This window comes from Lepidochelys olivacea, assembly GCF_965140295.1.
Source record: "Lepidochelys olivacea isolate rLepOli2 genome assembly, chromosome: 3".
NCBI classification, from domain to species: domain Eukaryota; kingdom Metazoa; phylum Chordata; order Testudines; family Cheloniidae; genus Lepidochelys; species Lepidochelys olivacea.
The window spans coordinates 110,425,697-110,450,920 of NC_140413.1; the positions used below are offsets into that span (position 1 = coordinate 110,425,697).

At 38.7% G+C, this 25,224-nt stretch overlaps 1 protein-coding gene across 2 annotated transcripts in view; it reads left to right on the forward strand.

Moving 5' to 3' along the window:
* The window catches only part of UTRN (utrophin), a 583,727-nt gene that overhangs the window by 192,996 nt on the left and 365,507 nt on the right, over positions 1-25,224 (forward strand). For both annotated transcript variants that reach the window (XM_084623224.1, XM_084623225.1), the window contains exons 26-39: positions 1,784-1,954; positions 4,081-4,260; positions 5,019-5,153; positions 5,651-5,800; positions 7,854-8,015; positions 8,312-8,440; positions 11,189-11,362; positions 12,019-12,174; positions 16,000-16,170; positions 19,684-19,863; positions 22,779-22,907; positions 23,040-23,210; positions 24,241-24,402; positions 25,044-25,181. In XM_084623224.1, coding sequence (XP_084479350.1) covers positions 1,784-1,954; positions 4,081-4,260; positions 5,019-5,153; positions 5,651-5,800; positions 7,854-8,015; positions 8,312-8,440; positions 11,189-11,362; positions 12,019-12,174; positions 16,000-16,170; positions 19,684-19,863; positions 22,779-22,907; positions 23,040-23,210; positions 24,241-24,402; positions 25,044-25,181 — 2,208 coding nt within the window. The remainder of the gene's footprint in view (positions 1-1,783; positions 1,955-4,080; positions 4,261-5,018; positions 5,154-5,650; positions 5,801-7,853; positions 8,016-8,311; positions 8,441-11,188; positions 11,363-12,018; positions 12,175-15,999; positions 16,171-19,683; positions 19,864-22,778; positions 22,908-23,039; positions 23,211-24,240; positions 24,403-25,043; positions 25,182-25,224) is intronic.

Sequence of the window (25,224 nt, forward strand, 5' to 3'; positions counted from 1 at the left end):
CAAGATGTCACGATTTTATAGGGACAGTCCCGATTTTTGGGTCTTTTTTCTTATATAAGCTCCTATTACTACCCATCCCTGTCCCGATTTTTCACATTTGCTGTCTGGTCACCCTAGCTTTTACATATTAGTACAGTCATAGTATTTACAATATTATGTATCTTTACTACTACTCCTTTTCCAAAGCATGTATGTGTGAGAAGTTTCTCTTCCCAGAGAACTGCCTTTTGTCAGGTCCTGCTAGTCTTGTCTGTCTGTCTCTTTCTGTCTCCTGCATTTTATTCCTGTGTTCTTTTATCCAGTCTCCTTGTTAATGGGCTCATTAGCTTCACAACCCCAATCTGAACTAATAATCAGAAACGCCTCTTCTTAATCAGGCGTGCCCAGGGCTTAACTGGCTAAACAGTGACCAGAGTGCTGGTTAAGTTGCTGATTCCCAGCACTCTGTCACAAGGGAATATAGTTTTAATATTGTACCTTGTCAAATCAGTATTTCATTTTACAATAAATGATCAAAAATCCAGTTAATTTACCTTTTGGTTAATTTTAGTTAATGCATTGTTCAAACTGGTCCATCGGTTTTCCACTCAATACAGTTGAGCTCCATATTAGGAAGCGTTCTCAGGCATGTCCGGAAAGTGGCTTACAAAAGGGAACAGGTTTGAGATTGACAGGCCCGAATTTAAAATTTTACCCTAAAAGGAAAATAGTAGCCATCTTCTGTATTATAATGTGCCCCGATGGAGTTTAAAAAAATGTGTTCTCTAGAGTGACTGGTAATTCCTCGCTGCTGGTAAAAAAATAAAGTTTTTGTTTCCTAAAACAAAACTTCTGTTTTCTAAATTACAGTACACCTTATATATTCAACTGTTAAAACGCTGAAAGCTCAACCCAGGCCCAGTAAATCCTCTGACAAATGCACTAAAAGTTGAAATGCATTATTCCCATATCTAATGGGTATCATTGCTTTAGATCTTTTTCCTGTTCAGTTTTTAGTTGTTTGTAGTTAAAGATTATCTGATTTACCAAGTCAACTTGCCTGTTGTTCATCTTATCTCTTTCCCTAACAGACAGTTGTAGGCCTTTTCTCAAGTTGCCTGGGAGGTCTGGAATATTATTCCTGACACTGTGTGCCACCCAATTTTTGACCCATCCTTCAAAACCCTTCTGAAAAATTTTTTTTTTACTGTTAGTTTTCCAGTGCTGATCCTCCCTCTCCAGTCTTTGGTCTCCACATTAATCAGAATGTGTTTGTACCTCTTCTGGATAGAAAAAGAATTACACATCCATGTGCCATAGGCCATATACTGCTTGTTGCTGTGACTTTTCTTTAGCTAAAGTGGCGGGGGCTGTACTTTTGGAGCAAGAGAATGTGTCTTGAGTGGCCATGGTGAGCAACATAGGGACACCTGTGAAGTTCCTAAGTGACTACTTATTTATTAATACTTATAAACTAAAAAGATAGGACACCGAAGGGCACTTGATACTCTCTAGTATCTCTGGGAGTGTCACCAGACTATACTCAGAGAGGAAAGACGTATCTTTTGTCCATGCCAGATCTTGGTCTTCCTCCATGGAAGCAGGTGGCTTGGTCTGCTTAAAATAGCTAAAATTATTAGTTTTGAATTTCTGAATCTTTTTATCTAAAAAGAGAACTGTAAAAAATGTTTGGGTTGAGGGTATTTAATTACTTGACTTTGAGTCTATGTTAAAATGCGTTTCAAATGATGTGAACAACTTCAAATAGTGAAACCACCTTAACTTTTCTTGTTGACATTTCTAGATTGTTAGTCAAAAAAATCGGTTGTCTGAAAGTCAGGAAAAAACTGTAAACTTGAAGAAGGATTTGGCAGAGATGCAAGAATGGATGACGCAGGCTGAAGAGGAGTACTTGGAGAGAGATTTTGAGTACAAATCTCCAGAAGAACTAGAGAATGCTGTAGAGGAAATGAAGGTCAGAAATACTAGATCATTACAAAGACCTGGTTACGCATAAACAAATAAAAAACAACACTTAACACTTTTTGTCTGGGCGCTTACCTTGAGTTTTATATGATGATTACTTACTTGGAAGGGTGTTCTGCTCATGATAAGATTAGTGCTATTCTTCAACTACACTTTATGGAATTTTAATTTTTAAAGCACAGGCTGAATAAGCAGATTTTCTCATTGGGCGAACAGCAGCAAGAGTTCCATAATAAAAGGCTACCCACCCGGACCGACAAGCAGGGTTGATGTCTGTAGGAAATTGGGTCGGGGTCGGCGTGGGGAGAAGGAAAGATGTGAAAAGTGAGAACAATAGAAATTTATTGCAGGAGCCAAAAATTGAGAAAACAAGAGAAAATGTGGTATTATACTTACGTAAATTAGCAATTCTATAAACTGATCCATCCATTTACAGCCATTGGGTCATATGTCCTTGAATAAATATGGTGTCTTGATGTGGGGAAAAAAATTAAAACAAATTTGCTTTGTATTTTGTAACCAAGACAAATTTGTGACTTTAATGTCAGAAAAGCAGCCCTGTCCCTGCTCCTCTCAACTTCCAGGCCAGCAGTCCCAAATTTAAAATATATATTCTTGTTGAATATAGATCATTGACCCAACAGATGGCTATATGATCTAATCTTTTTGGGTGGAGGTACAGAACTGACTAGCATTTTTGTCTGGGCATTAAAACAATTCTAGACCCAGGTTATCCAGTAGAATATTAAATATAGGGTCTATTTTTACTTTCTACTATCCTGACACATCTACATTCAAAGTTATAAATTGCTTTTCTCAAGGAGTCTTTGTGAAGCAGTTTTCAGCAAGGGTTTTTCATAGATGTCAAGGCCACAAGAGACTATTATGATCTTCTAATCTGACATCCTGAATAACACAGGCCAGAGAACCTCCTTGCATCTTTTCAGTAGAATAAATGTCTGAGAAATCTGAGTGCAGTCTGTGTCTGTTTAGTCCAGATTCATACCCTATACTACTTAATGTGATAGGGACATTGTAATAATCTAGATGGTTGACCATAGTTTTAGCATATACTTAATATCTAACCAAACTCTTCTGTTGTTGATAAAGGGTATTATTTTGGGATTGCATTTAATATTTGAAAGGAAAAGAGATTTTTCTCTTCAAGGATTTTCAGAAGCCTAATTTCATTGTCATTGAAATTGATAGTAAAACTCCCATTGCCTTCAGTGGGAGCAGAATTAAACCAACGATAAGCGCTTTTGAAAATCCCATCCTAAAAGAATACGTGAACAGAACCATGTGCATATGGTTCAAACTGTGGAGGCGAGGGCCTACAGAGAAAAATGAGAAAAGGACCCCCAGGGTAGCATTTTTTTTTTTTGTGGTGTCTGACCTACCTCTACCTTCTCTAACCTAGAGAGGATAATATCTTTTCTGGTAAGGAGGCTGTCATTTCATGTTGTCATTCTCTTTTGGGCCAAACTGCCTCAGTCCTTGGCTTGACATGTGTGCTACCCTCCTGCCATTTGCTGCCACTTAACATGTATTTAACATGCTACTCTGCTTGCGTTATGAGGTGTCTTCTGAGCCATAATATTGCAGTATGGTAAATTTCAGCACAAGAGACAATATAAGATAGCTTGGGCCAACAATCCCTTTCCCACCTGAATCTCTACTGACTTCACTTTGTGCTCTTCTCTCCTATCCCTTATTGTCCATTGGGGTCCAAGTTCTGTTGGAATTAAGTTCTGCCAGCCAAGATTCAGATCCACATATCAAAAGCATGTGTGCTTAATCTTCTGCTGCTCAGAAGTCTTGGGAAGCTCCCTATTCTCTCAATAGACCATTCTGTGTGTATTTGTTTACCATCCGTGTGTACATGTAAAATATGCACAAACACACGGGCTTCAGTCAAAATGTGTGCAAGTCAGCATTTGGTCAGGTCATACGTAACTACAGCAATATAAGGATGAACCTTTTAAGCCTATAATTAGAATAACATTTAATGGTTAGTTATCAGATTAGTAAATTGTTTTGGTTTGTTTTATGTTAACTACTGGGGGGGCACTGAATTAAGCAGAAGCTGATCAAATAATACATCTTTTTGACTAGAGAGCGAAAGAGGATGTTTTGCAGAAAGAAGTGCGGGTGAAGATTTTGAAAGACAATATCAAGGTGTTAGCTGCAAAAGTGCCATCTGGTGGTCAGCACTTGACATCGGAACTTAACATTGTGTTAGAGAACTACCAACTACTGTGTAATCGGATCCGGGGGAAATGCCACACTTTAGAGGTACGATTCATAGCTCTCAAATTAATAAAACTCAGGAAAGAGGCACAAGAAAAAGATGGCGATGGACACTTAAAATGTGAGGTTTCATCGTTAAATCCAATGTCTTTTGTGAACACAGAGTTTACTATCACTTTCTTTTTCTTCAGGGGTAGGTTACTGGAACCCACAAGGCACCATCTAATTTTGATTTGATTCTGTGTCCAATAACTAGGCCCACATATTGTACTGCAATAAACATTTCTCCAGCCAAGGAGTACTGTCACACAGCTCTGTTATGTGTTGCCACTGCTTCCAAAATGGCAAAAAGAATCTCCACAGAACAACATTATTATTTATCATTTTAAATGTTAACTCTAATAATAAAACTGAAATAAGTATAGGTTCGTGTGGGATCGGAGTAAATGTGGTCCTTTTTACGAAGGACAGATGAGTGGTATGGTATGATGATATGAGTGTACATATTAATTCTGCATGTAAATTTCCTATGCTGTATTATGTGATTTGCAGATATCTAGATTCTTTGCATTATGAAACACTGTTTTTCTTATTCTTGTGTCCAGGAGCCAACTTAAAAAAAAAAAAAGCATTTGCTATCCAACTCCAGAACCTACTGTAACGTGTGTTCGAATTTTGTTGCATTTATGAATAATAGTGCTCGTTCTTCTACTATCTTAGGCAAATCTGTTCATACTTGGAACGCTCAGAGGTATCTGAATAAATGCTCTTTAGGCTAATTTCAGTTTTTGTATTACCTTTAGGAGGTATGGTCCTGTTGGGTTGAGCTGCTTCAGTATCTGGACCTAGAAACTGCTTGGCTAAACTCTTTAGAGGAAAGGGTGCAAAGCACAGAAAATCTACCTGATAAATTGAATGCTGTCAATGAAGCTCTTGAGGTATTAGTCATCCCATTGGATTGGTGACTTTTCAGATAGCCCTGTTAAATGTGTATATATACATACAAAAATGTATGTTGAACTTTTCATTTCCTATGTCAAATGAATATATAATTTATTTAAATCTACAGAACTGATAATTGTAAAGATAACCAGTGAAGAGATACAGTTATGAGGGAGCCTAAAGATTATTGTACTTTGTATCATTTAGAGATACAGTTACATGTTGTTTTCTGCCCCATATAAATTGCTAAGTCGTCTCAGTAGCCTTCATTTTGGGGTAGTTGTGAATAGCAAATAAGTGCTGTGATTTACCTGTTGAAAACATAACGATTGTTGAACTTGCCCTCTACAGTCGCTGCACTAGCTGTACCTAACGCATTCTGTTAGAGAACATTTGGAGTATAAAAGGTGCTCTGCGTACAGCCAAAATTTGAATTCTAAAAACAAAGCAAAATTCAGCATCCTAACAGTTGTTGTCATTCTCCTTTGTTTAGTCCCTGGAATCTGTCCTGCGTCATCCAGCTGATAATCGAACCCAGATTCGGGAGCTTGGTCAGACGTTGATTGATGGAGGGATTCTTGATGACATCATCAGTGAAAAATTGGAGGCTTTCAATGCCCGCTATGAAGAATTAAGTCACTTGGTAAGAATTTGGGGGCGTGGTGGGAGGAAGCCTTTAAGTGTCACAGTCAGCTTCGTGCACTCAGATGGGTTTGAACAAAAGCTGAAATGGTTATGGTTAGGCCATTCAAATCATGGACACAAGACTGAAAGGCAGTAATACAGAAAAGTGTTCACAATGGTGTTAAGCATACTTGATGTAGAAAATCGCCATCAGACTCAGATCCACGATCGTTTATTTTTCTATTAATTCATTATTATTGGAAAAGCTACAGTATCTTTTTACCTCATTTTCCAAATAGTTGTGACAAAATGGAGGAGATTTCATTTTCAAAACTTAAAATGCGCTTTGAAATGGAGTTCATCCCAGTACTCCAGATTGAATTTCCTCTTCCATTATCCTATATTTTAGCAAAACTGTAGTGCCAGAAGCAGATCTCTGCACATTTTCCCTAACACTGAAAGAACATGTACGGTTGCCATTTTTATTCTTGAATATGATTAGAACAAAGTCAAACTGAAATAAAGTATGTGAGGAGGCCATTGCGTGAGATCAGACTAGGTGATCATCATGGTCCCTTCTGACATTAAAGTCTTGAGTGTTTATTTTTCTCCTCTTCATGTTTTGTGACATGTGGCCAAAAGGGCTAATGCAGTCTTTGGATGCATAAACAGGTGACTCTTGAGTAGGAGTAGAGAGGTTATTTTACCTCTGTATTTGGCACTAGTGTGACCACTGCTGGAATACTGTGTCCAGTTCTGGTGTCCACAGTTCAGAAAGGATGTTGATAAGTTGGAGAAGGTTTAGAGAAGAGCCATGAGGATAACTAAAGGGTTAGAAAACATGCCTCATAGTAGTAGACTTAAGGAGCTGAATCTGTTTATCAAAGAGAGGGTTAAGGGGTGACTTGGTTACCCTGAAGTTTCTACATGGGGAACAAATATTTGATGATTGGCTCTTCAGTCTTGCAGAGAAAGGTATAACACAATCCAATGGCTGAAAGTTAGACACATTCAGACTCTGGATAAGGTGGAAATTTTTAGCAATGAAAGTAATTAACTATTGGAACAATTTGCTGAGTGTTGTGGTAGATTCTCCTTCACAGGCAATTTTTAAATCAAGACTCTGGATGCTTTTCTAAAATATATGCTTGTAGGAATTATGTTGGTGAAGCTCTGTTATAAAAACCTGTGTTATAGAGGTAGTCAGACTAGATGATCACAATGGACCCTTCTAGTCTTGAAATATGTGATATAGATATAATGGGCAGTGAAATGGTAGCTGCATCTCAGGTTATTAAATTTACACATCATAATTGCGTAACCCAGTAACCCAGGCTCCTACCTGAAGGGTAAGGACAGAGAAGCATAGTCTGAGTCCAGTGTATTTGGATAATTGGTTGCCCTATCTTGGAAGGGTGTGTGGGGGTGTGCTTTTTAAAAATGTATATGTCAATATTATTCTTAGATTTTTTACACTTTGGTTATTCGTTTCCAAATAACCCTCTTTCCTGGTAGCTGCACTGATGATACTTTTTAGTGTGGTCATCTGGAAGTTAGGTAGGTGTTTTGTTTCTTGTGTGCATGTATGCTGGTGGTAGGGGAACTGGCATTCATTTGTGAGAAGTGATTCTACAGGTAACATTCCCTTTTTGCTTTTGAACAAATGGAAAAAGAATTGGGAAGAGAGTTTATTATTCATAAAGGAAATACTTGTTTGTATACTAGTCAAGAAGAAATGTTTTTTGATGCATGTTACAAATTCCCCAAATCCTGTATGATCCAATTTATGAAACATAGCTGTTTTAACAAACTACTTTGCCTCTGTTTACTGAGGTGATTAAAAAGAGACTTTCTCAATAACTCAGACATAGCATCAGAGTTTCCCTTCTGCGTTACTCTTTTTGTTTATTATCAATTACTGGTATAAATTGCACACCAGGTTTCAGACGGCAGTGCTGTGTGGAGTTCCTTTTAATGACTATTTTGTGTGTGAATTTATTTTTCATATTCTGAGACAAAGTTTAAAAATACTGGTGCTGAACAACTCCTCCTTATACTTCCCTCCCCTTCAGGCAGTGAGCAGGCAGATTGCTTTGGAACAGCAGCTTCACACCATGCGGGAAAATGATCACATGCTGCAGGTCTTGCAGGAAAATTTAACAGAGCTGGATAAACAGTTGGCTTCCTACTTGACTGATAGAATAGATGCCTTCCAGCTGCCACGGGAGGCCCAGGTATTCCAGCAGAGCTTTTTCACTGCGTAAGATTTTCTGTTGTATGAAGATGATTACCTCCTTGGAGTAGCATATTCTGTTTGTGTGGGGGAAGGATGCATTAAACTAGCTGCTGTAATGTACATAATGGCATTCGACCTAGCAAGCAGTCATCAAAGTCAGTATAGACTTCATAGTATTTATGGTACATTTCTTCAGAGTGGATTTACTGTTCGATATCTGACATACCCTAAGGGTTTTGTATCCTTTATCTCCCCTCCCGACCCCCCCCCCCTCTCATTTTTACATATTGGCAGAAAATTCAAGCAGAAATCACAGTTCATGAATCCACCTTGGAGGAGCTCAAGAAAAATGCACGGTCACTGCCCTCAGCTTCCACTGAATGCAGGTCCCCTCGTGGTGGAACTCAGCTGGATGTCCTGCAGGTAAAGAAATCCCAGCCATGAATTTAGACTCAGTCAGCTTCCAGTTGTAAACCGCTTTTGTCCATTTGCAAATCACTTTGTGCAGTCAACCAGGTTTTAAAAATAAATGGTGGATGCATTTACATGGTGTAAATCAAAAAAGAAAAGGAGGACTTGTGGCACCTTAGAGACTAACCAATTTATTTGAGCATAAGCTTTCGTGAGCTACAGCTCACTTCATCGGATGCATTCAGTGGAAAATACAGTGGGGAGATTTATATACACAGAGAACATGAAACCATGGGTGTTACCATACACACTGTAACTAGAGTGATCAGGGAAGGTGAGCTGATACCAGCAGGGGGTGGGGGGGGGCGGGGGCGGGACCTTTTGTAGTGATAATCAAAGTGGGCCGTTTCCAGCAGTTGACAAGAACGTCTGAGGAACAGTGTGTGTGTGTGTGTGTGTGTGGGGGGGGGGGGGGGGGGGGGATAAACATGGGGAAATAGTTTTACTTTGTGTAATGACACATCCACTCCCAGTCTTTATTCAAGCCTAAGTTAATTGTATCCAATTTGCAGATGAATTCCAATTCAGCAGTCTCTTGCTGGAGTTTGTTTTTGAAGTTTTTTTGTTGAGGAATTGCCACTTTTAGCTCTGTAATGGAGTGAACAGAGAGATTGAAGTGCTCTCCGACTGGTTTTTGAACGTTATAATTCTTGACATCTGATTTGTGTCCACTTAATCTTTTATGTAGAGACTGTCCAGTTTGGCCAAAGTACGTGGCAGAGGGGCATTGCTGGCACATGATGGCATATATCACATTGGTAGATGTGCAGGTTAACGAGCCTCTGATAGTGTGGCTGATGTGATTAGGCCCTATGATGGTGTCCCCTGAATAGATATGTGGACACAGTTGGCAACGGGCTTTGTTGCAAGGATAGATTCCTGGCTTAGTGGTTTTGTTGTGTGGTTGCTGGTGAGTATTTGCTTCAGGTTGGGGGGCTGTCTGTAGGCAAGGACTGACCTGTCTCCCAAGATCTGTGAGAGTGATGGGTCATCCTTCAGGATAGGTTGTAGATCCTTAATGATGCGCTGGAGAGGTTTTAGCTGGGGGCTGAAGGTGATGGCTAGTGGCGTTCTGTTATTTTCTTTGTTAGGCCTGTCCTGTAGTAGGTAACTTCTGGGTACTCTTCTGGCTCTGTCAATCTGTTTCTTCACTTCAGCAGGTGGGTATTGTAGTTGTAAGAATGCTTGACTGAGATCTTGCAGGTGTTTGCCTCTGTCTGAGGGGTTGGAGCAAATGCGGTTGTATCGTAGAGCTTGGCTGTAGACAATGGATTGTCAGGGTGCCAATGCCTGAGATGATGGGGCGTCCAGGATTTCCAGGTTTATGGATCTTGGGTAGCAGATAGTATACCCCTGGTTGGGGTTCCAGGGGTTTGTCTGTGTGGATTTGTTCTTGTGCTTTTTCGTCATCAAGGATCTACAATCAATCCTGAAGGACGACCCATCACTCTCACAGATCTTGGGAGACAGGCTAGTCCTTACTTATAGACAGCCCCCCAACCTGAAGCAAATACTCACCAGCAACCACACAACAAAACCACTAACCCAGGAACCTATCCTTGCAACAAAGCCCGTTGCCAACTGTGTCCACATATCTATTCAGGGGATACCGTCATAGGGCTGAATCACATCAGCCACACTATCAGAGGCTCGTTCACCTGCACATATACCAATGTGATATATGCCATCATGTGCCAGCAATGCCCCTCTGCCATGTACATTGGTCAAACTGGACAGTCTCTACATAAAAGAATAAATGGACACAAATCAGATGTCAAGAATTATAACATTCATAAACCAGTCGGAGAACACTTCAATCTCTCTGGTCCCTCGATTTCTGATCTCAAAGTGAGTATCCTTCAACAAAAAAACTTTAAAAACAAACTCTAGCGAGAGACTGCTGAATTGGAATTCATCTGCAAATTGGATACAATTAACTTAGGCTTGAATAAAGACTGGGAGTGGATGTGTCATTACGCAAAGTAAAACTATTTCCCCATGTTTATTCCCCCCAACCCTCCACTGTTCCTCAGACGTTCTTGTCAACTGCTGGAAACGGCCCACCTTGATTATCACTACAAAAGGTTTCTCCCCCCCACCCCCGCTGTCCTGCTGGTAATAGCTCACCTTACCTGATCACTCTCGTTACAGAGTGTATGGTAACACCCATTGTTTCATGTTCTCTGTGTATATAAATCTCCCCACTGTATTTTCCACTGAATGCATCCGATGAAGTGAGCTGTAGCTCACGAAAGCTTATGCTCAAATAAATTGGCCAGTCTCTAAGATGCCACAAGTCCTCCTTTTCTTTTTGGGGATACAGACTAACATGGCTGCTACTAAGAAAAATGGTCTAAATGGGAGCTGAAAGTACCAGGGGAAGGAGTTAGCAAATAACTTAATTCCTTAAGTGTCATAGACTGGAATGCAGAGAGCCAAAGGGATTTTTTTCTTTTAATGGAATGGTTACTTCGGAAGTATGTGTTGTAGAGTCTGAGGCCTGTTGTATTGCAGAAGAAAGATAATTAAGGATGGATAATGTCATGTTAAATTGTACTAAGAAATTGGCATACTCATGCATTGAATTGTTTAATTATGATAAAAGAAAAAAGAAATGGAATCTGAAGGAAGAAGTTATAAACATTGTTTCGAAGCTCAGATATTAATTTAAAATGATCCCTTTTGGTGTCTTATAAACAGAGGAAACTCCGAGAGGTATCCACAAAGTATCAACTTTTCCAGAAACCAGCCAATTTTGAGCAGCGCATGTTGGACTGTAAGCGGGTACTGGATAGTGTAAAGGCAGAACTCCATGTTTTGGATGTGAAGGATACTGATCCCGATGTAATCCAGTGTCACCTGGACAAGTGTATGGTAAAGTACTTTTATTGGTGGATTTTTTCCAAATCTTGTGTATTTAACCCATATATAACATTCTCTTTCTCTAAAATGATGTGCTTAGGATTTTTTGCTTAGTTCTGTATCTTGATTAAAGTAAATGCTTATATAATTTGCCACAGTATACAAACAGAACTGTTATTGGGTAAAGGCTTGGATAAAAGTTGTAATACTTCTGAGTGGAAAATACATAGTCATAAAGGTAATGCTTTGTTAATTACAGGATATAAGTAGTACAACACTTATCAAAATTCCCCACCCTGGCTATTGCTCATGTTCTGGAGGCAACATGCACTTTAGAGAGAAGTGTTTACTTGGCTTTTCATTTTAGCTTAATTCTAATACCTTTATGTAAAAAAAGAGAAGGGATCATGGGAAATCTCTGCCAGCTCCTTTGGTGGTGATGCACAGTAAATTTTATGAATATTCGGTTTAATAATAAAGTGGAAAATGGATCATCTGAAACTTGAGAATTGATCTGTGATGAAACATTTTGCTTCTTACTACTTGACCTGAAGAAGATGATACACAGCATTTATATGCATTGTGATGTCCAAGTTCTTAACAGTCCCAGGGAACGATTACCTACTAAATCTAAAATGTAGCTAAAATGTATTTTTCTCTGGTTTCAGAAACTGTATAAAACTCTAAGTGAAGTGAAGCTTGAGGTGGAGACTGTAATCAAGACAGGAAGGCAGATTGTACAGAAACAGCAAACAGACAATCCAAAAGGAATGGATGAACAACTCACAGCACTAAAATTTCTTTATAATGATCTGGGTGCACAGGTAAGAAGAGTGACAAATATATACCATATAATATAGAGCATTTATCTTTTTTCCTTTTCTTAAATACTCATGTATGAGCAGTGGTAGGTTTGATTTCAGAGTTTCAAATTAAGGTTGTGATCCTGCAACTGGCTAATGCAGTCCTAGGTTGCATCAGGCAAGTTATTTTCAGTAGACAGGGAAGTCTTAGTACCATTGTACAAGGCGCTGGTGAGATCTCATCTAGAATACTGTATCCAGTTCTGGTCTCCCATGTTTAAGAGAGATTAATTTAAACTGCACAAGTGCAGAAAAGGATGATCAGAGAAATGGAGACCTGCCTTCTCAGAGGAGATTCAAAGATCTTGGCCTGTTTAGCCTAACCAAAAGAAAGCTGAGGGGAGATATGACTGCTCTCTCTAAATATATCAGAGGGATAAATACCAGGGAGGGAGAGGAGTTATTGAAGTTGAGCATTATTGTGGACTCAAGAACAAACTGATGTAAACTGGACTTCAACAAGTGTAGGCTTGAAATTAGATGAAGGATTCTAACCATCAGAGGAGTGAACTTCTGGAACAGCCTTCTAATGGGAGCAGTGGGGGCAAAAAATTGAATTGGCTTGAAGACTGAGCTTCATAAGTTTATGAATGGGATGATGTGATAAAACCGCTAGTAGCAAATATCCCCAATGATCAGAGACTGGACACTAGATTCTCAGTTACAAGAGAGAATTCTTTCCCAGGTGGCTATTGGATCTTGTCAAAATGCTCAGGGTCCAACTGACCATCATATTTGGGGTTGGGAAGGAATTTTCCCCCAGGTCAGACTGGCAGAGACCCATTTATTTATTTATTTTTATTTTTTTGCCTTCCTCTGCAGCATGGGGCACAGGTCGCTTGCAGGTTGAAACTCGTCTAAATGGCGGATTCTATGTAACTTGAAGTGTTTAAAACATGATTTGAGGAATTTAGTAACTCGGCCAGATGTTATAGATCTGATAGGAGTGGGTGAGCAAGGTTTTGTGGCCTGCAAAGTGCTGGAGATCAGATTAGATGATCATGATGATCCCTTCTGGGTTTAAAGTTTATGAACTGACATTGTGCAGGCAAACTGCTGCATCCATTCATAATCAGTTGCACGATCAGAGCTTAAGTGTAACAGTTTGTATTCATAAAAAGAAAAGGAGGACTTGTGGCACCTTAGAGACTAACCAATTTATTAGAGCATAAGCTTTCGTGAGCTACAGCTCACTTCATCAGATGCAGCTGTAGCTCATGAAAGCTTATGCTCTAATAAATTGGTTAGTCTCTAAGGTGCCACAAGTCCTCCTTTTCTTTTTGCGAATACAGACTAACACGGCTGTTACTCTGAAACCTGTCAGTTTGTATTCATGTAATTGCAGCATGATCACAGATACAGTAGTTTTGGTTTTAGCTTGTTCTAGTCTTTTAAAAAAAAAATCACTTTTTGAACAGAATGGTGGAGCAGATCCTGCTCCTCCTTACTATCCCAATTTGATGGTAGGTGGTGGTTTTTGTTCCTCATGGAGGCAAGGTCGTTTCTATTCTTTGCTGTGCGTCTGGGTTGTCTTTGGGCAGGCTTATAGCATATCTCCTTTTAGCAACCTATAGTATGAAATCCTAAAACAAGGTGTGTTCATCAGCAATTTTTTGAACCCCGTTCAAGACACTTTTATGATTATTTGGTCTTCCGGGGGTGCTTAGGTCACTAGAAATGATTTGGTGGATAGCTAGATCCATTTGACAAGTTTTTCCTTCATGATGGGAGTGAAATGAAAATTTTAGGAAATACAAGTAACATTAGTGAAGAGACAAGGTGGATGAGGTAATATCTTTTACTGGACCAACTTTTGTTGGTGAGAGAGAGAAGCTTTTGAACTACATAGAACTCTTCTGCAACTCTGTCATTCGAAAGCTTGTCTGTGACCAACAGATGTTGGTCCAATAAAAGATATTACCCCACCCATCTTTTCTCTCTAATATCCTAGGACCAGCACTGCTACAACAACAGTGCAAACTAATAGTGTTATAGACATTAAGAACTCCATTAGATACTGATTCAGATTTTTGCTTCAGTCATGGAATGATGTACGTGCCCAGTCTAAAGAAAATATAATTCTTTGGACAAACATTTAATAAAGAAAAGAGTAGAAAACTTGTTTTCTTCTATTTTTAGCTAAGACATAAAATCTAAAAGGAAGCAGAATTTTCGCAATGTAGCATTCTTCAGCTAAAGTTATGGTATATGGCCAAATTACTTCACTCACACATGTTCAGAACAATAAAATATTCCAGGAAGCAATTTGAAGTGGAGGCTATTCAGACCAATAAAGATACCACTGAGACCTGTGCATTAACTGCTCGTTATGCACCTGGGTAGAAAAATCTGTGACAGCCTATTAGAAGAGCAGAGTTGCTTACAGCATTCCAAAGCCATTTAGGAAAAAGATTTAAAACTACAGCCAAGGTATTTTTGTTTTCAGAACTTTTGAGGATGTATTGTTCTGGTAACACAAAAGGAATACAAGTACAAATACTAAACTAAGATAAATTCTTATTGTTGAGATTTTGAATACATTTTTGGCAATATAATTTGCCTACTAATGTTACAGTCTCGACTTATCTGGACAAGTGAGGATGGTTCGTAATATCTCGGTCTTTTAACCTAAAGTAATTGTTTTTGTGCTAGTAATACCTTCATCTTCATCCACTTGGACCTAAATAACAAATATTTCTCCCCCCCCCCCTTCAACACGGGGGCGGGGGGAGGGAAAATCTCATCTATAAATAATTTGTCAACTATCTAATATATACCATGTCTTCTCTTATGGAGGGATATATGACAATTTTAACTGATTAATGTATTCTGGTGTAATCACTGGCTGGGCCTTAGAATTGTCTTAGGCTTGTTTAAAATAAATACATAAACAATTACTACTTGATTTTTGTTCAAAATCTTACTGGTTGGTAAATGCATAGTCTTTGGCTGATATTTCGAGAAGATTCATTCTGTCTCTCTCTCATACGTTAGTGTGGTTCTACTCTGGAAAGTAACTGAAAAATGGCACTACCTTACTCAACAAATCTGCTCCCTCAGTGTATTTGAAGGGACGTCTGCTAATTTAAATACCCAAAACTTTTGAATGCTTTTGTTAGACCTGTAGAACCGCTAACTCAAAGGGAGTTGCACTATATTTCTATATATTGACATGTGAAGTTACAAAGGTTTTCCTGCAGATCTTTATTACTGGTGATGAACAAGAATGAAATAATCCATTTTGATTCTGATACCCATAGTTGAGTTGGGGGAAAAAAACTACTAGTATGCTCAATACATTTGAAGTGGAAGCCATTGGGACACAATAGAAATGGAATCCCCCAATGCCACTTTTACAGAGTTCCTTTTCAGGGAGGATGGAACTAGACTGCAGTGAATATAAAACACTTTGAGGTAACATTTCGATTCAGGATTATAAACAAAACAGAATGTTCATTTTCATAATAACTGTTACATTTAAGTTCATTTAGCTTTAAGCTTCAGTCTGTTAGTGATCACCTAGTCAGTGGTTAAATTTGTCAGTTAGTAGCTGTAAAGAAGTGACATGCCCATTTGTTTCTTCTGTTCTTTGTGTAAGTGTATTATGTAGTTTCAACTGTTGATCAGTTAGCGGGAGGAAACTGGTGATTTTGTTCTTTATAGTAAGATGTAAAAATTGTAAAGAACTTAATATTCTTTTCAGGGCACTTTGCAATACAAGACAACTTTACAATGCCATTATTTTATGTGTTCAAGTGAGTTTTAATTGCTGGCTTCTTTCTGCAGGTTACTGAGGGGAAACAAGACCTGGAACGTGCATTGCAGCTGGCGTGCAAAATGAAGAAAGAAACTGCTTCTTTGTCAGAATGGCTAGCCCTTACAGAGACTGAATTAGTACAAAAGTCCACTTCAGAGAGTTCGCTTGCTGATCTGGATACAGAAATTGGCTGGGCTAAAGTAAGCAAGCTATTTTATTATAGGGCTGTGAAACGATTAAAAAAATTAATCACGATTAATTGGGAGATTAAAAAAAAATCAGTTGCAGTTTTAATTATTGCAGTTTAATCATTAAACATTTAATCAATGTTAATAGAATACCATTTATTTAAACATTTTTGGATGTTTTTCTACATTTTCAAATATTGATTCACTTGTATGAGCTGAATTGAAAAATGCTATTTCTTTTCTTTATCTTTCTTATAGCGCAAATATTTGTAATACAAATAATATAAGGTGATCACTGTACACTTTGTATTCTGTTATTGAAATCAGTATATTTGAAAATGTACAAAAACACCCAAAAGTGTTCATATTGTTTAACAGTGCAATTTAAACTCTGATTAATTGTGATTAATTTTTTAATCAAGTTAATTTGTTTAAGTGAATTGCTTGTGTTAACTGTGATTAATTGACCGCCATAATTATAATTCCTAGATCAATTACTATTTTTATTGCATTAACGCTGCAGTGACTCTGTCTGGAATTTGGGGTCTTCCCCATTTGTTCCCAAGCCTGTTAGATGCTTAGTTCTTACTGGAGTTGATCATTGCGGAATCAGATCTGTGATATCACAAATATCTTAAACTGTGAGCTTATTTATTCTGTATAAATGCCAGGACAATGTTAAAGATGTTAAGAATTAGCTGTTTAGCTATCTTATAATGTCTCCTACATAGTTCTTAATCCTTAATAAATATGGTGTTAATCAATGAACACATTAATATTACTATCATAGCAACAGGTCTGTTCAGAAAGTTTCCATCAAAACTGTTTTAGGTGGAAAATTGAGTTTTCAATGGAAAGGGTTTTTTTTTGTCTGCTTTCTGTGGAAAATTTTGACTTTTTGCTGGAAAAACTGAAGAATTCTAGAATTTTGTAGAAACCGTTTGGGTTTTTCAAGGTTAAATTGAAATTTTCCACAAAGGGGGGGGGGGGAATTCTGACAAGCTCAATGTATTCTATATTAAAGGATTTATACTATAGATCATACTGATACATGGAAATTTATTTAAGGTTCCCTGATTTGTTCACAACTGCAAAATTGCATTGGCAAGAATACAGTCATGTTATATCTGATGCGATAGTTACTCAGCAGTCATATTTTCCATTAACTCAACACATTTTTCTAACTTAATTGCTTATTTGTCTTTCATTATTTGTTGCTGTAGTTAGAGAACATTGAGGTTAATCAATAAATAATTATTCACCTAATGGACCGAAGGACGGATGAGTGGCTCAAAGTACTTCTCTCTCTCTCTCTCTGAGAGAAAGAGAAGTACAATAATATTTATATATTTTATATAAAGTTATAATATATATGGAAAGATACTGTTACACTCAATTTGTAAGCCCCTTGAGGATAATAGGGTTATAAGAAATAGTCAGCATGTATTTGTCAAGACAAATTATGCCAAACCAACCTAATTTCCTTCTTTGACAGGTTTATTGGTCTAGTGGATGTGGGGGAAGCAGTAGATGTGAGATATCCTGATGTTAGTAAGGCTTTTGACACTGTCCCACATGACATTCTCATAAACAGACTTGGGAAATATGTTCTAGATGAAATTACTGTAAGGTGGGTGCACAACTGGCTAAAAGACTATCGTCAAAGAGTAGTTGTCAATGGTTCACTGTCAAACTGGGAGAGTGTATTTAGTGGGATCGCACAACGTCAGACTGAGGTTCAGTACTGTAATATTTTCATTAGTGACTTGGTAATGGAATGGAGAGTATCTTATAAAATTTGCAGATGACACCAACTGGGATGGGTTTCAAGCACTTCGGAGGACAGGATTAGCGTTCAAAATGTCCTTGACAAATTGGAGAATTGGTCTGAATTATCAACAAGATTAAATTTCATAAGGATGAGTGCCAAGTACTTTGGAAGGAAAAATCAAATGCACAAATATAGTATGTGTAATAGCTTGCTAGGGGGTAGTACTGCTGAAAAGGATCTGTGTTATAGTGGATCACATATAGAATATGAGCCCAAAATGTGATGCATTTGCAAAAAAGGCTAATATCATTCTGGGGTGTATTAACAGGAGTGTTGTATGTAAGATGATGTATGTAATTCCCACTCTACTTGGCACTGGAGTACTGTGTCAAGTTCTGGGCCCCTCACTTTAGGAAAGATGTGGACAAGTTGAAGGGAATCCAGAGGAGAAGAATAAAAATGAGGGGGAAGGTTTAGAAAATCTGACCTATGAGGAAAGGTTGAAAAACTGGGCGTGTTTAGTCTTGAGAAAAGAAGACGGGGTGGGGGGGGGGGAGTGGAACCTGATAGCAGTTTCCAAATATAGTAAGGACTGTTACGAAGAGAACAGCGATCAGTTGTTGCTCATGTTTACGGAAGGCAGAACAAGAAGCAATGGGCTTAATCTGCAGCAAGGAAGATTTAGGTTCAATATTAGGGAAAACTTTCTAACTATAAGGGTAGTTGTTAAGTTCTGGGTTAGGCTTGCAAGGGAGGTTGTGGAATTCCCATCATTAGAGGTTCTTAAGAATAGGCTGAACAACACTTGTCAGGGATGGTCTAGGTTTAGTTGATCCTGCCTCAGTGCAGGGAGCTGGACTTGGTCACTTCTCAAGGTGCCCTACGTTTCTATTATTCCATAATTATATAAATCAGGGAGCTTTGTAAATAACCAGATTTGAGTACATTAGTGAACAGTGACCCTATATGATGAGAGTTTGAACTATATATTTGGTTTCCCTCACGGTATCAATTTATTTATTTTCAGGTAATAAACTGTATTATTGAAATCCTCCTTATAAGTATGAGAGAGCCCAAAGGTGATTGTATGGTAACTCCCTTTACCCCTGGCTAATAAAATTCTTGAGCACTCTATAATATATTTAAACACATGCCATGATGAAAAACAAGGTGACACACAGACTTTTAAATTTAAGGAAGACATAAACACTTAATTGAAATAGTTCTATCTGTTGTATATGTGCATATATGGCAATAGAAGCATTGTGGTAATATAACAAAATATGGAAAAATGATCATGGGATTTTGCAAAAGGAAGTTGAGATTTTTCAGAAGCATTTTGCATTGCTCTAACTTTTCTCCCACTAAAATCAATGGTAAAACATTTCAGTAGGAGCAGAGTTAGGCCAATACTGAGTGTGTTTGAAAATCTCACTCTTTATGATGCTTTATAGTGTGAAAAGGACTCTTCTTAAAATCACAGCTGTTTTTGTATTGTAGTGATTGGCAGTGTGTGCTGTAAATGAACTATCTGCTTAGGTAATACTTGCTTCAAAAATAGTTAAATAATATTCAAGATTTTTTTGACTGAATGAACGTAATTTTTTTCCACTACGTGATGTACAGACAGAATGCACACCCTTTCTTTGGTGAAAAGCAATAAACCATTAAAAAAACAAACATACTAACTGCCTTCTTGCTTTTGTGATCCACTGGATGTGGCGGTATCCTATTAAGTGTTTTTCTTGTTTCAGAATGTACTGAGAGAGCTGGAAAGAAGGAAAGCTGATCTGAACACCATCACAGAGAGCAGTGCAGCGCTCCAGGCCTTGGTGGAAGGCAGCGAGACTTCACTGGAGGAGAAACTCTGTGTTCTTAATGCTGGCTGGAGTCGAGTTCGGACCTGGACTGAAGACTGGTGCAACACCTTGTTGGTAAATTGTTTGTGAATAAAATATTTTGTGTGTGGTTCTTCTCTTGTCCCCCGCCCCCTCAACCAACCAACCACTAACAATTTAGAGTCCTCTTTCTACTTTGACAGTAAAGCTTCCACTGTGCCCATTGTCTTAAAGCAGTGGTTCCCAAACTTTTCGGCACCATGCCCCCTTTTTAATTTTCGAGAAACCCTCATGCTCCCCACCTCTCCTTTACCATCATCCAACCCCCCGCGCCCTCCATCTAACCCCCCCCCTGCTCCCTGTCTCCTGACTTCCCCCCCCACTGCAGTTTGGGAACCAATGTCTTAAAGGAAGCGGGGGATAGATTTTTTTGGCAGCCCACTTGCTGTGCAGCCAGGGCAAGTGAAGTGATGAAGACGTGAAATGAGGAAGCTGGGAAATTCTTTTGAGATAGTATGTGTTTCAGACTAGCTTACAGACGTTGGCCCCCACATGGTTTTTGGGAATGGAATGCACGTTGCTAGTGCCTACTTGCTACAGTGATGGAGCTACATAAATTCCTGAGGCAGACAGATAAGTTGTCATTTTTAACTGACTACATTGGAAGTGATGCTTAGTCATAGTGAATAAAAACAGTGATATATTTTTATTTCAACATTCAGGCTTTTCTTTCTGGCTGCACTGTTAAATTCTTATCCAGGTCCTCATCTTCTCCAGTCTGACTTACTGCAATTTCTTTCTTGCTGGTCACCGTATCACACATGCCATGCCATTCCACTCCAATCCATTCAAAATGCACCTTGCCAGCATCACCATGTTTACTTATTGCACAGATCTCATTACTTCCCTTTTAAAACCCTACACTGGCATCCTCTATTTCACCACTTAAGTTCTAGCTTCTTGTCTTTACTTTCGTGGTCTACTGTAGCTCTGCTCTGCCCTACTTGTCCTGTCGAGTCCTTTATTGTGACACCTTCTTGCCTCTTCTGGTCCACCAGTGATGCCAGTCTTGTCCACCCATTTGTCAGCTTATCCCATAATTGTCTCTCTACCGTCCTCCTTATACATGTAGTGCTCTCCCCTGAATTAATCTGGATGGAAGGTCACTATCCTCTTCTCATCAAAATGTCACCTCAAGACCCATCTCTATTGTGACACCTATAAGAAATAATGTATCCTGTAATGGTTTAGTCATTAGTTGGGGATAGCTGATTTTATGGAATAGAATAAAATAAACCAAAATAATAAAGCAACCCCCACCTCACCCCTCTCCTGAACACCCCCCCCCCAACTAGTTTTGGTACTTTTAAATATCTTCCCCCCCCTCCTTTTTTTGGTCCTCATTACAATCATACTCATCTGTGACCTTCTCAGATTAGTCTGCAAGCCTTTTGGGGCAGAGACTTTGTCTTATTATGCTTTTCTACAGCTCTTGGCACAATGTGTTCCCAATCCTGATTGGGACCCTCTCGGTGCTATCACAATACAAATAAATAGCAACATAGTTAATGAATCATTCATTTGATGACTTCCGGGGGTGGTATATAGTTCCATGTAACCTTTTCTAAGTAAGTTGCTGTATCGCTTGTGGTTAGCATCATTGCATTGTAAAGAAAAAAAACAAGCAAAGAGTGATGGATTGCTCGCCCTCTGGAGTCTGCCAGTGCTGCTGCTTCATCCGCTTGGAAGAATCCTTGTTGAGCAATACAAAATACTGCTTTCTCCCCCACTCTACTGGACGCTGAATGTTCTGTGGGTGGCTTCCCCAGCTCCTGGTGGCTCAGCTGGTGATTGTGTAATACACTTTGAGGGTGGTTTTTCCAGTTCAGGAAAGCATATAGGGACCTGCTTTGAGTCCATCTCTACTCAGGACAGTTCTTAAACACATGCTTAAATTTATGTGCTGTCCTGAATAGAGATGCTTTCCTGAATTGGGCCCTATATCTGTGTCTTAAATTAAAAAAGAAATCCCATTTGGCCCCCTGTTCTGCTTATCTGTCCCATTTCTCTCCTTTCCTCTCTCTTTCTCTCTTTCTTTCTCTCTCTCTCTTCCTAGCCTCTTCCGTGAAAATAACTATCGTGTTTCTCCCCAATGGGAACTTTGGAGCATCAGACAGAGGGAGTGCAGAGATGCATGTGTTTTCTGTTGCTAGCGCACAGCTTAAAAATTCTAAATATGTGAGCCAATCAGAGCAGAAGGATTAGTATATTCATCGCATGACTATTTATCTGTAAAGTGAGAAATGCATATCAGATGTGATGAATCAGAGGACAGGAATTGCATAAATGGCAACAAACATCAAAACCACACTGAAAGCTATACAAAAAGGTATTCAATTTAAAAACAAAATCACATTTTAGTCTGAATTGTTTTTACCTACTATTGTTATGAAACATCTAAGATTACTATAATTGATAGAGATTAGAGGAAATATTCTGTTTTTGTCCTGCATTTTCGTTGTGAATCTGACAGTCCATTTCAGTATTTCTCCTGTAGAGTCCGTCACTTTCCTTTTTCGTTTGTGTAGGTCTCTTACACAGCTACATGGGGAGAAAAATATCCTTTTAAAAAGGGAAAATGCATGACTTTCCAATAGTCACAGTGGACTAGTGATGAAATTATGATGTTGTAAAACGGGAATTCTTAAATTCTAATCCTGTTTCTGCTACAGAATTGTGTGGCCTTGTGCAAAACACCTTCTTTACCTTTGTCCATTTCCTTGTCTGTAAAACTGGGACACTAACTCTTACCTACATCATCAGAGTGTAGATTCATTGGTTAATGTTTATAAAGTTGATTGAAGGTGTGAAAAGTGCTATAAAATGTTCAGTATTTTTCTTCCTAAAGAATGGGTAGCATTTTTATATTTCATTTAGGATTTCCCTACCTGGGACATTTACAAATATTTTTGTTTTTATTACTTGGATATATTTTTTGCTTCCCTTTCCAGAATCATCAGAGTCAGCTGGAAATCTTTGATGAGAATGTTGCCCACATAAGTACTTGGCTCTATCAAGCTGAAGCTCTGCTGGATGAGACTGAGAAAAAGCCAGTGAGCAAAAAGGAAGAAACAGTGAAGGTTGCAAACTTAATCTTTTAAAGCAGGGACTTATAAAATAGTAGCACTTTTTGATTCCATGTGAGATTGAGCTAGCTTTTCTGTTGATTTTTCTGTGCACTGCAGTAACTTTCTGCTGCTTTTCCCTCTCAGCGTTTGATATCAGAATTGGATGATGTGAGTCTTCGAGTGGATAACGTGCGAGACCAAGCCGTTATCTTAATGAACAATCGTGGTGTGTCATGCCGTGAACTTGTAGAACCGAAGTTGTCTGAACTGAACCGGAACTTTGAGAAGGTGTCACAGCACATCAAAAGTGCTAAGGTGAGCAAGAAAGAGTCACAAAACCAGGAAGTTAATTTATATTTTAAAAACATTTGAATGTCTGCGTGGGTATACTACTACTAACAGCTTTGTAGGGATAACTTCATTTTAATATACAAAGATACTTTTTATCTATGTAAATCTCTATATGAGAAAATTAATAGATTTAGTAAGTAGCCAGTCACACCTAGCAATCAGCAGGTTTGAATCCTGAATTTGATCATACGTGAAAGGGTGTAGTGGCACTAGGGTGACTAGATGTCACAATTTTATAGGGACAGTCATGATATTTAGGGCTTTTTCTTATTTGGGCGCCTATTACCTCCTACCTCGGTCCTGATTTTTCACACTTTCTATCTGGTCACCCTAAGTGGCACTAACCTATTATCCAGTAGTCATTTATTTAGACGATAAAGTAAATCCATATCTTGGCATGATTGTCAGTCTCTGTTAGAGAAAGGCCACAGGACTAGGCTAGCCAGAGGCCTGCGGGCTGAAATTCATTGGCAGAAAGTCTCTGGCATGTACCAACATTCTACCTAGTTATCTCTAGTTGTTGTAATGAGGCAACTCCTGTGATTTCATTACAAGTCCCATGATATTTTGGTATTTTTCTGTCATGGTCATGTGTATGATGAGAGTCTCACTTTTCTTTTTAATGAAAGCTAAGCTTCTTGCCCTTTTGGTTGTGGAAAATAGCTTGAAATTATGAACCTTAAAGGCTCAAATACCAGAAACCAAATGAAAACAGTCCAAACGAATTAATTTTAAAATCTCCTGATTTTGGGGAAACCTCATTCAGGATTTTTGAATCCTGGGGTGAGTAATACTGTTTGTTTGGGCAGGGAGGAGGTTAGCTTTATATTCTGAAAATAAATAGTTCAGTATACAGTTTTATGGCCTGATCCTGCAGACAGGCATGCATATTGATAACTACTTACACAGAGAGTCACATTTACATGAGTTACTTCAGTATTTGCAGGATTGAGCCCTTAATTTGTGTGGTTTTTGTTTTGCTTTTGTGCTACAGATACTTGTTGGTCAGGAACCCTTGCCTTATAAATTTCCTGTCGAGCCAGAACCCCAGGAACCTGGAGTGGCTTCTGCAGACCTTGACAAATTTGAGAGTGATTTACAAAACATGTTAAAAGTTGTGGAAAAACACATGGAATCAAGTGATGAAGATGAAAAGGTTTGTGAGTAATGGATAAATTAAACAGCTTGATCACCTCTTCTTTGTTTCTTTAAAATACACTGCTGAATTAACTGATCTCTCTGAAAAGGAAATTTTGATATCTCAATGAATATGTAATACCACAATTGCATAAATACTAGGATTGGAAGAGACCTCAGGAGGTCATCTAGTCCAATCCCCTGCTCAAAACAGGACTAACACCAACTAAATCATCCCAGCCAGGGCTTTGTCAAGCCGGGCCTTAAAAACCTCTAAGGATATTTGACTGAAAACCACTTTAAATCAGCAGTAAAGTAGAGCGGCTGGGGCAGAATGAGGGGATGAGTAGAGTAGCTTCTCCTCCTCTCCCTAGCATGGATAAGCTGTACGGTCTGCCTTGTTCACCCCTGCTCTTTGGCTGGTGCAGTGAGAACTCCCCATCCTGTCTCAGTCTATTTTAATGATGGCTTTATATGTCCTTTAGTCTTTGATGCTTGTGGAGAACTGGAATTTCTCAGCTCCAATTTGTTTTGGGTGACAGTGGGATGCTTAACAGGTCTGAGTGTTAATTTTGTTAGCATTCAGGCAGTCAGCAAATCCATTTTGAATACTCTAACTTGGGCTTTCTGTAAATGACCATAGGCTTCTATAATTTTCAGATGGATGAAGAGAGAGCCCAGATTGAGGAGGTTTTACGGAGTGGGGAGCAAGTGTTACAGCGGCCCATGGAGGACAACAAGAGGGAGAAGATCCGCTTGCAGCTGTTGCTTCTGCAGACAAGGCACAACAATGTAAAGGTGTGACTTCAGAGTTTTAACATGACTGACTTCTGGTGCAGTC